This window comes from Rhinichthys klamathensis, unplaced genomic scaffold (assembly GCF_029890125.1).
Source record: "Rhinichthys klamathensis goyatoka isolate OS25496 unplaced genomic scaffold, OSU_Roscu_1.1 h1tg000635l_1, whole genome shotgun sequence".
NCBI lineage: Eukaryota > Metazoa > Chordata > Actinopteri > Cypriniformes > Leuciscidae > Rhinichthys > Rhinichthys klamathensis.
In genome coordinates, this window is record NW_026607081.1 from 189,930 (window position 1) to 202,435 (window position 12,506).

General features: G+C 41.2%; 1 protein-coding gene across 1 annotated transcript in view; it reads right to left on the reverse strand.

Annotated features, from left to right (window-relative positions):
- Positions 1-12,506, reverse strand: part of LOC130076234 (cadherin-11) — a 105,096-nt gene that overhangs the window by 43,063 nt on the left and 49,527 nt on the right. The window contains exon 5 of the mRNA XM_056241249.1: positions 9,587-9,754. Coding sequence (XP_056097224.1) covers positions 9,587-9,754 — 168 coding nt within the window. The remainder of the gene's footprint in view (positions 1-9,586; positions 9,755-12,506) is intronic.

Sequence of the window (12,506 nt, forward strand, 5' to 3'; positions counted from 1 at the left end):
AACTAACAGTATTACACATTTCAAGGGAAATAATCTATTTCGCAAAAATCTGACTTGGGATACAATTTATGCGGCTAAGTAATTGTGTACGTCATGACTCTCTAGCGTACGACTGATAAGATCGCATCCCAATCAGAGAGAATATAATACAGCAGACGCAAGTCGGTCCCTCATGTGTCGTCTTCTGACATCACGCCCACAGTCTCCAAACCACCACTCACGTCTTTGAGCTGTCAATCAATTACTTCAATAAGACCGCATCCGCAGCATGAATAGAACGTGTGTAATAAGCTCGCTGCAGCTAACAAGTGGACAGAAGTGCAGTCAGGAAAATAGGACAGAGAGACTTAAAGCAGAAGAGAAATAAAGCATGAATCCATTTCAAAAGGTTACATCATGTCACACACAAATCTGAACGCCCACATGTCTTCTCTTCCTGCTGGTGGTTAGTCTAACCGCGGACGTGGAAACAGCACTTGTGATGTTAGCAAACAGTGAACTGCGTGTCATTAGACCAGCTAATGGGCACCGTACATGCTGACAGAGATATAAAGAGCCCACACCACCACAACTCTTTGATCTTCAACAAAATAGCTATTGAATTCTGAGTTTATATTCTTGAAACAGAGTACATGGACAAAAATTAGACTAGAACAGACCAAAACAGACTGGAACAGAACAGAGAACACTAGACGAGACCAGAAACAGACAAAGACTAGACTAGAACATATATACATACATATATATATACACATATATCAGAATAGAATAGAATAGAACAGAATAGAACACTTGATGAGACTACAATATGACAGACTACTCTAGAATAGAACGGAGTAATCCAGACTAGATTAGACTATAGAACATATTACAATAAAATTAAATAATAAAGTATAGCAGATTAGATTATCAGAATAGAATAGAATAGAACACTAGACGAGATATGGCAGACTACTCTAGAATAGAACATAACAGAGTAGTCCAGACCAAATTAGGTGACTAGAATGGAAAAGAGTTCAGTAGGCTAGACTATAGATTAGAATAAAATTGAGTAGTAAAATACAGTAGATTAGATTAAAACAGAATTGAATATCTTAAACCGAATAGAACAGAACAGTAAAGTGGAATAGATTATTGTAAAAACTAGTGGTACATTTAGGCTGATTCAGCTGTTGCTACTGGAACGGTGGGTCCATTAAAACTCATTCAGTCATCAGTTATTGCTCTCAGTTTATTGTACTCAACATGTAGGAGTAGACATTTCTTATGGTGGTAATTGTTGGTTTCTAAACATAAACATAGAAACAATTAATAGATTACAAACACATCTGCAGATCTTAAACCATACATCTGATATCAACTTTAACAATTCAAATGAATATAACACCAAAGAGAAACTATACATAACTAGAATTCAATATATCATATCAAACACAATCCTTTAAACAAACAATCAGAAAGAAACGTACATTGTCAACAACGCAACAATTCCACACAGACCATGTATGAATGGGGGAGACGGCTTCTTATATACAAGCAAACTGAGACTGAAGCATGATTAGTTAGTGGCAACAGGTGATCTTATCAGGACTCAATCAGCCAATCAGATCTCAGCAGGATTTTCTACAGCCGCCCCCAAATATGTTAACATATTTGTATCTACAGGAAATTCATACAATTGGATGATCCGTATCAGTCAATTCAGAAAGAACAATTAGACGGCTGACAGGACGAATTAAAGATTTCCCTTTGCTGAAGATCTCAGCAACTCTCACTCTTCCATCAGGACTTGGCAAAATCTTACTAACAGTCCCGATAGGCCAGTGTCCACGCGGAAGCTGAGGGTCCACAATCATGACAATGGCAGAAGGAGCAATAGGATTACCATCACGTTCCCACTTTTGACGAGTCTGAAGACTTGGAAGATAATCTCGGACAAAACTGACCCAGAATCGATCCGCAAGAACTTGACTGTGTCTCCACTTTCTACGAGTAAGTAGTTCTGAATCTGCATACATCACTTGTGGAAGAGAGGCATCTCGCCGCCCCATCAGTAGGATATTTGGGGTGATTGGATCAGGGTCTGAAAGATTTGAAGACACATAGCCAAGAGGTTTTGAGTTTAGCAACTCCTCAATTTCAACGAGCACTGTATACAGAACTTCCTCTGAAACTACTTGTTTTCCCAAGACTGCTCGTAATGCCGTCTTAACAGACCGTACCTCTCTCTCCCAAGTACCTCCAAAATGGGGGGAATATGGCGGATTAAATGAGAATTTAATTTGCTGTTGGGCAAGTATCTCCTGAAAGGAGGGACTAAGCTGCGAAAATGCCTCCCGGAGTTCTCTTTCTCCTCCCTTGAAATTAGTCCCTTGATCAGATAATATTTCATGGGGCCTACCTCTACGGGCTACAAATCTTCGAAGGGCCATAAGGAAACTGTCAGTATCCATACTAGAAAGTAGTTCCAAATGAAGACATCGGGTCGTCTGGCATTTAAATATAATGCCCCACCTCTTCTCATGTCGGCGACCTACTTTGATGGTTAAAGGCCCGAAACAATCCATACCCGTCGACCAAAATGGAGGCTTATACAAGCGAAGTCTGGAAACGGGTAAATCAGCCATTCTGGGAACTGAAGGCACACCTTTCCACTTCCTACACTCAAAGCATGATCTCTGGATTTTCTTGATTAACTGTCGCCCTCTCAGAACCCAGTATTTCCGGCGAAGCTGGGCGAATACTCTTTGTGGTCCGGGATGATACAGAGTTGTATCATAGTTAGCAACCAAAAGTTTGGTTACATGATTCTTAGGATCTAAGACAATTGGGTAAATAGCTTCAAGATCCAAATCCTCGCTTTGACGAAGACGTCCACCCACTCTTATTAGCTCTGTAACGGGATCATACTCTGGTGCCAGACCAACTAAACGGCTGTGCGAAGGAACTCCATGACCATCTTTAAGCAGCTTATATTCCTCAGGGAAATCTTCCATCTGGGCTTGACGCAGGATATATACTTCTGCTTCAGTTTGAGAAGGTTTGATCTCAGCTCCCAAGTCCAACGAGAGGTTTTCAACAGTTGCTGCAATCAGCTCTGACCAGGTATTAAACTGAGACTCACTAGACTTTGGAGAGTTAACTGGTGCTTGATTAAGCCCACAAAACAAAGGTTTTCTCAGCTCTGTCCCAACCTCCTCTGTCATTAAGGCTGGAGATTTTGGCCATTGCTGATGGGGCAAATAGAGAAAGGTAGGTCCTTGAAACCAAGAACTATTTGCAGACAATTCAGCAAGTCTCTTGCCTCGAGTGATGTCATCTGCTGGATTACTGGCAGTGTCAACATATCTCCACTGATCCGGTCTAGTATAATCAAGAATCTCCGTAATGCGGTTTGCCACGAAGATCTTGTACCGACAGGATTCGGACTGGATCCAGGTCAACACAGTTGTAGAATCAGACCAAAGTGTCACTTTTTGAACAGCCAAGGTAAGTTCCTTTTGCAACAGGTTAGCTAGCTGTGCCCCAGTCAGAGCAGCACACAGTTCCAAACGAGGAATAGAAATGGTCTTCTTCGGTGCTACCCTTGAACGAGCCATGACCAGAGATATAGAAATCTCACCAATTCCATTTCTCATATGCAAGTAGGCAACTGAACCATATGCCTTTTCGGATGCGTCGCAGAATATGTGAAGCTCTCGGATGACTGGATCTTCCCTGTGGGTTTTTTGACCACACCATCGAGGTACTTGGATCTTGACCAAATCTGGCAACTCTCCTTCCCATGCCATCCAGGCGGTTTTAATCCCCTCTGGGATATCTGGATTATCCCATCCTCTATTAGGTTTCATCCACAATTGTTGCAGAAGAACTTTAGCACGTGTCGTAAATGGAATAATGAAACCCAGAGGGTCGTACTGACGAGCAAGTACCCGATATACAACCCGCAATGTTAGGACAGGATACTCCACTAGACGGTGCTTGTAGCTCAAAGTATCCTGCAAGCAATGCCAACTGAGCCCAAGAGTACCCTCGCACGGATCGGTGCAATTATGACTTAACCACAAGTCAGTGCTTACTGAACGAGCTTCTGTTGGTAAGTGGTCAATCACAGAAATATGGTTACTGGCCCACTGCCGAATCTCAAAACCGCCTTCAGCCAAGGAAGAACGTAAGTTCATCAGCATCTCCTTAGCCTCTTTAGTAGTTGGAAAACTTTGTAGGCAATTATCCACATAAAAGGAATGCATGACAGAAGATTGCACATCTTGAAACTCAACAGGAAGGCTCTGAACACATTTCTGGAGCACATAGGTCGCACAACACGGACTACATGTAGCACCAAAAGGCAAAACCTGCCACTCGTAGACATCGGCTGAATCATTTCTTCTCATATTTCGCCACAAGAAGCGTAGCAAAGGCGAATCAGAAGACAAGAGGCGGACTTGATGAAACATGGATTTGATGTCTCCACTTATAGCAACTTGATGTTCTCTAAACCGAAGTAAAACTCCAATCAAGGAAGGGCCCAGTACCGGTCCAGGTAACAAATAGGCATTCAAACTCTCACCTCGATACTGATGGGAACAATTAAATACCACACGATGTTTGCCATTATGTTCCACAAGATGGTGAGGAATGTACCAAGATTCATCTCTGAGGTCAATCTCATTTGGTTTCAGTTTCTTAACACATCCAGCTTCAATGAGTTTCTGAATCTCATGCTCATAGATAGCTGCATGATCAGGATCCTTGGCTAGTTGTCTCTCCATTCTACGCAAAGCTGGCATCACTGCCTCCGGAGATGCTTTAAGGAGAGGTGCATTCTTGACACGAAGTAAAGGAGTCGCATATCTTTTGATACCATTGATTTCTTCACGCTTTGTTTTCTGGTCTAGACACTCGATAGCATCCTTATCTTGCTTAGAACGCAGAGCATGCCTAGGATTCTGAGAAAAAGGAAGTACGTCAACTTGCCATAACTTCTCCACATCGTTATGCAATTGGTCCATTGAGCGAGAAGCTTGGAAGAAACACTGAGTCTGGGGATTTGTCTTTTCACCCAAAGAAGTAGGTCCTTGTAATGCCCACCCCAGTCGAGTATGCAAAGCTGCTGGACTTCCAGGTGGTCCAAAACGTACTCGCTCTTTGGGGCTAAGAAGGTGAGGATGATCAGCTCCCACTAGTAGCAAAGGTTTAACTTTCTGAAACTCCTCCAGAGGGAGGCCTCTTAGATGTTGGTAGCGTCGCTGTAAGATTTGCACAGGATAAGTCTGTTCGGGTAAATCAATCATTTGAGCAGTAAAGGCACCTTGTATCTGGTATTTACTTTGCTTATGAGAAGCTGGAGATATGGAAAAGGAAACTGTTGCACCTTCAATTTTCTCTGTGTCTTGCCGAATGGTTCGAAGAACCAATGATTCTGCCGCCCCATGAAGACCTAAACTCTCTGCTGCAGAAGACATTAGCATGGATCTTTCTGAACCATCATCTAGGATGGCATATGTCTCCAGAGTATTTCCTTTGTGGCTCAGAACTACCTTCACAATTTTCAGAAGAACAGAGTTAAGGCCACTTGCTCGGCTCAAATAGAATATCCTAGAGTCTGGTTTGCGAGCATTTACTTCATGCAATACTCCTAAGTGACGATCCTGACACAACGGACATTTTCCTCTTAAGTCACACTTGGATGATCTATGGGCCCAACCACATCTCCAACAACGATTGTTGTCAACAATCCATTTCCGTTTGGCTACCATATCAAAGCTCTGAAATTCAGGACAATGACTGAGATGATGATCCTTACTGCCACAGTATGCACATGATGGTTTAAGGCCCTCCTTCTTGCCCTGTCGCTGATTAATTTCATGGTTCGCAGTTTCAGTGTTCCTTTGAGTGGGATAAACTTCTTGACTCACACCATGAAGGAAAGTAGCTGTGTGGTATTGGCTCTTGGTAGGCCTTCCTTCTCTTACCTGGAACTTCTTCATACCTTGGTGTTGTTCAAACACTTGGGTTGCTAGATTCTGACAATCTGATTCCTCTTCTAACCAAACTGAGAAATTCACTAAGTCATAGGACTGGTCTGGTCGGGTTGTTTTGGCATATCTTGCAAAACTAGCAACCTGATGTGCTGGAAGTTTACTGAGTAACTGATGGACATGGGATGCACATGATAACTCCTTTGCTCCTTCTTCATGATCCCAGGATTGAAGCATTCCCACAAGAGCTTGAACTCGTACAGCAAATGCGCCAAATCCAGCAGAATCGCCTGAACGTACAGCGGGCAAGTTCTTAATAGTAGCAATCTCTCGGAGCACCAGCTGGGGTTGTTGACCATATCTCTTCTGTAGAGCCTTTAAGGCCATGGTATAAGGCTGCGAATGATGGGCATAAGCTAAGGCAAGAAGTCGAGCTGCATCCAACTTCAAATGATCCAGAAGAATATGGTACTTATATTGCTCAGTTTCCTCTAAGGGTAACAAATTCTTCAGAGCCATATTCAGCATGGCAAACTCTTGGGGGTCATCACTCTTCAAATTTGGAAATGAAAGTCGCTCAATACGGGCTGACCTGGAAGGAAGTAGAGCTGACATAGCTGGGTGGGGCACATTCACTGCTGAATGAATAGACGTATGCTGATCAGGTACCATCATCTGAATTCCATTTGGGGAGAATGCAGTTATTTGATTCACATCTCTTTGCTGGCCCTGAGGTGCTGATGCCGTAGTAATAACTCTTGGTGTCAAATGATTCTGTGGCAACATAATGGAAGGGTTATCTTGCTGACGTACAGCTGTTCTAGCTGTCTGCTGTTCTAAGGAAGTTTGATGTAAATGTCCAAGAGAAGTATAAGGAAATCCAACTGATAAATCTCTAGGAGGCAACGTGGCAACTCTAGGAGGAACCCAATTAAGTGGAGCATTTTGACTATGAGATGGATATAATACTGGATAAGGGATATCAGGTAGGTACGGTGGGTTTAACAAGCCTCCACTTGGGAAGTAGGTTGGCCAACTTGGAGGCATCCATTGATGACCGGGCATACAAAATGCATTTCCCTGCATTTGACCAGATGGCAATAAGCTTTGATCCCTTCCTACTTGTTGATCACTTGGATAGAAACTGGGATTCATTTGATGACTGACTGAAGATAGCCATGGAGGACCATTACGTTGTGGCTGGATTAAGCTGTCACCCCTGGCGATGGGATCCATTAAAGGTTGTGACCTGAGGTTTTCTGGTAAAGGAGTTGATGGCCTATTAAGTAGACATGGATCAGAAAGCTGCTGGTGTTGTCTCTCTGATGGCTCTCTAGTGGTCGCTAATGGGATGGTAGGCTGCGCATACTGTGCGGGGGGCAAAGTATTTTGTCCCTGAATCTTTGGTGGTGTAGAAAGCACATTGTCCGGCCTGGTTTGATGTTGTCGCATACATTCACTCAACTCATCCACAATAGAATCTCTAGCATTCATCTCTTCTTGCTGCTTTGCTTGCATTGGGATATGAACTGGGGATGCTTGAATAGAACTGCATTCAGAGCTAGTAGAAAATGAAGAATGTCTTTTCCTTTGCAGATCTTTTATCATTTGTCCCACATCCAACAACATTCCTTTCATTTGTTTAATCTCCTCAGATAAAGACTTCACTTCATTTTGAGTTGCGGTAATGGAAGCTCCTTGTGAGGCAACAAAATGGCTCAAATCCTCTGGCTGATTTGACAATTGTCCAATTGGATGAATTGATGGATTTGACTGAGCCATCATATAATCTTGGTGCCATCTTGGAGGTTTTACGATCCTAGATGAACGTTTAGGTCTCACACAGTCATCCTCAGTCTCCATTTCAGCAGCCTCTCCGGCTCGAAGGACCATGTAAAAACTAGTGGTACATTTAGGCTGATTCAGCTGTTGCTACTGGAACGGTGGGTCCATTAAAACTCATTCAGTCATCAGTTATTGCTCTCAGTTTATTGTACTCAACATGTAGGAGTAGACATTTCTTATGGTGGTAATTGTTGGTTTCTAAACATAAACATAGAAACAATTAATAGATTACAAACACATCTGCAGATCTTAAACCATACATCTGATATCAACTTTAACAATTCAAATGAATATAACACCAAAGAGAAACTATACATAACTAGAATTCAATATATCATATCAAACACAATCCTTTAAACAAACAATCAGAAAGAAACGTACATTGTCAACAACGCAACAATTCCACACAGACCATGTATGAATGGGGGAGACGGCTTCTTATATACAAGCAAACTGAGACTGAAGCATGATTAGTTAGTGGCAACAGGTGATCTTATCAGGACTCAATCAGCCAATCAGATCTCAGCAGGATTTTCTACAATTATTATAGTATATAGACAAGACTAGAAAATAAAGTAAGTTAAACTAAAACTAATAGGCTGGGACAGATTATAAAACTAGATTAGACAAGAACAGATTACAAAACAATTAAATACAGTAATAAAATACAGCAGATGATTACAACAGAACAAAACAGAACAGAACAGAATAGATTAGAATAGAATAGAACAGAATAGACTAATAATAATAATTATAATAATTTTGTTAAATTTACATAGCGCTTTTCTGGGTACTCAAAGGGCTTAGACTAGACTAGACCAGACCAAAGTAGACAACTAGAATAAAACAAATCTTAGTAGACTAAACTAGACTAGACTAAAACAGATTACAATAAATAACTAATTAAATAGAGTGGAATAGACTTACTAGTCTAGATAGACCAGACAGGCTAGACTAGAACATAATACAATAAAATTTCATTGAGTAACAAAGTATAGCAGATTAGATTATCAGAATAGAAAAAAATAGAATAGAACAGAATCAAACAGTTTGGTGGAGTAGAGCAGATATGATCCTTCATAGAATTGAATAGAAGAGTAAAGTGAAGTAGATTAAAGCAGATAGACTAGACTAGAATATAACAGAGTACACTAGAATGGACTAGAATAGATCAGACCAAAGTAGACAACTAGAATAAAACAAAGTAGATTACACTAGACTAGACTAGGACAATAAACTTAAATAGAGTAATAAATGCAGCTGATAGAATCACAACAGAATATAATATCTTAAAAAGAACAGAATGGAATAGAACAGTAAAGTGCAACAGATGTACCAGTCTAGATAGACTAGACAGACTAGACTACAACAGAGGAAACCAGACTAGACTAGACCAGATTAGACAACTAGAATAAAATAAAGTTTAGTAGACTAGAGCAGATTACAATATAATAGAATAGAATAGAACAGAACAGAACAGAATATAATTGAATATAATAGAACAGAATAGAATTTAATAGAATAGAACAGAATAGAATTGAATATAATATAATAGAATAGAATAGAACAGAATAGAATTGAATATAATAGAATAGAATAGAATAGAATAGAATAGAAAAGAATAGAATAGAATAGAATAGAATAGAATAGAATAGAATAGAATAGAATAGAATAGAATAGAACAGAACAGAAGAGTGAAGCAGATCACAGTAGACAGACGTGTTTGGAGGTTCTGGAACAGAGCTGGATGTGTGACTCACTTTGAGTGAAGCGCGGTGGGTTGTCATTGACGTCACTAAGGTGCACAGTGAGAGTGGTGGTCCCTGTCAGACCCCCCTGATGGCCGCCCATGTCTCTTGCCTGAAGCACCACATGGTACTGCGCCTGAGCTTCTCTGTCCATATCTGGGACTGCCGTACGAACTATACCTGCAGAGACACACAGAGAGAGAGACAGGTGCAGATCACTCACAGCATATCTCACTTTGGCAATACTGAGCATTTTTCATGCCAGTGAGTTAATTAGGTTAAACTGAATTAAAAGGAATCACATTGAACATCCCACACCATCACACTGCTGGAGATCTGACTACTTGACTAATGGGTCAAACAAATCTTACAGTATATGGAACATTCACTGCGTTTTGAATTTGGGGTCGGTAAGATGCATTTATTTGATCAAAATAACAGTAAAAAACAGTGACACTGTACAATATTATTTATGCCATGAAAACTCTGAGTGTTTGGGATGGTAATGAATATGATAATGTTGATATGTTTGGTCTTGGTGGAATAGATCTGATGATGGTTGTTGCTGCTGCAGAGCGAGTACGGGACTTGCTACTGCCAATACATACAAGACATGCTGCTGGTGTGCAATATTCATAAGTTACCCATAGCAGATCTATACAGGTGGAACTGGGGAAGGTGGAGGGTTTCTGAAAGCGCACTGCAACTGCTACAGCAAATGCTGACCAGTATTGAAGGTTGAGCAGCGAGTTCATTGGCTACTGATACAGCAGGAACCAATCAGCTGTGCCCTATAGAGAATGATGTGATTCTACACAGATTGAGTTAAGGACCTATCAGCCTGCGCTAGTGTTGTCAAAAGTACCGACTTCGGTACCAAGTCGGTACTGAAATTTAAAAAATGTGACGCATTGAGCGCTGTTGAGCGGAATCGTAAACCCCTCTGATTGGCCATTGTGTTCACGCGCTCATCAAATATGTGATTGACAACAATGATCAGTGCTTCAAAAACATGTTGTAAATATACATCAATGATGCTTTTCACCGAGCGGTTACACAGATACACACAGGAGCGTTTGAAAGTAGTAATCTATTCAGCATCATTACTCCAGTCTTCAGTGTCACATGATCCTTCAGAAATAATTCTAATATGCTGATTTATATATATTTTTAAGAAACAACATAATTATTTGTAGAATAGAAAGTTCAAAAGAACAACATTTATTTTAAATAGAAAGAGATTACAATTTTCTTTACAGTCACTTTAGATTTTGTTTTAAACAAAATGTTACATTTAAATTCTGGTCTTTTATGATCATTTTTGACTATTCAAAATCATGATGACTTTTCAGGATTACATCACTTCCTAAAGCCTGGGTCTTTTCATTTTCGCAGAGGTGTGAAGCGCACCTGAAAACCACACTCAAATAAAAGTGAAAATAGCAAAAAGGACTCCATTACAAGTTCACCAATTCCAATACCACTTGAGTAAAAGTCTTAGAGTATCTGGTTTTATCAGTGCTTAAATATTTTACTTGTACTGAATGTAGGCTCAAAGATGCACTAGTTCTCCACACCTAAGAGACATGCCAGTGAAAATAAGAAACAGTTGATTTGTGAGGAGAGCAATCACATATTTATTTTCTAAAGTCGAAATAAAACTGAACCTCAATATTGCAATAAATCAAGGTCGACACCACAGCCTCTTAAGCGTCTACAGACACTCAAGTTTTAATTAAGCTCAAGTGCTCAAAAAGGGCATAAGTAAACCAATATCATTCAAAGAGGTTTCTTCAATATAACGATAAATATAATAGTGTTACGTGAAATGAAATAGTCAAATCCTACTTGCTTAGTTTCGGTCTGCAGTCATGTCCTAATCTCATGTATGAAGAAACACCTGGAATTCACAACTACCTGCTAATGCACTCACATATGCTTAAAGTAGCCATGCTGACAAGTTTGGGAGAGTAAGAGCAAAACACACAATGTATAGTACCTTCAATGCCCTGTAGATGGCGATATCGCTTCTTTTGTAGCAGAAATAAACTGCTGCAGAAAAAGTTAGGTGCCATACAAAACCTAATGATTTATGCATTACTCTTTACAAATGTATTGGAGTAAAGTGTACATATACTTCAAAAATGTAGTCAAGTAGAGAATACAAGAGAAAAGTAGCCAAAAAGATACAGTAACTAATTACATGTACTCAAATTCTACAAAGTTCTGTACACTCGTATAATGGGAGGTGTTCACTTGCTCACTGCAATGATCATGCCCGACTGAGCTGGGGTGATTTTGAACATGACTCAGTCTCATTCTTGCACTACAAATGAGTACGCTTACATGTGTAACGGAGGCCAGTTAGTAGTTGCTGTGCAAGTAAACCTCACTCCTCTGATCTCAGTAAGAGCTCTAGCGATAGACACTAGAGGCTGCAGTCTTTAGCCTCCTTGTTAGAGCGCCCGACTCTCACGCCGGAGACCCGGTTTCGAGGCCCGCACAGAGGCGAGTAGGACCCGGGTGGAGGGGTTACATTGGTGCCGTGACCCGGATGGGAGTGAGGTTTAGGCACAGAGCGGGGCAAGTAGGACCCGGGCGGAGGGGTTACATTGGTGCCGTGACCCGGATGGGAGTGAGGTTTAGGCACAGAGCGGGACGAGTAGGACCCGGGTGGAGGGGTTACATTGGTGCCGTGACCCGGATGGGAGTGAGGTTTAGGCACAGAGCGGGGCGAGTAGGACCCGGGTGGAGGGGTTACATTGGTGCCGTGACCCGGATGGGAGTGAAGTTTAGGCACAGAGCGGGGCGAGTAGGACCCTGGGTGGAGGGGTTACATTGGTGCCGTGACCTGGATGGGAGTGAGGTTTAGGCACAGAGCGGGGCGAGTAGGACCCTGGGTGGAGGGGTTACACATGCACAATTATAATGG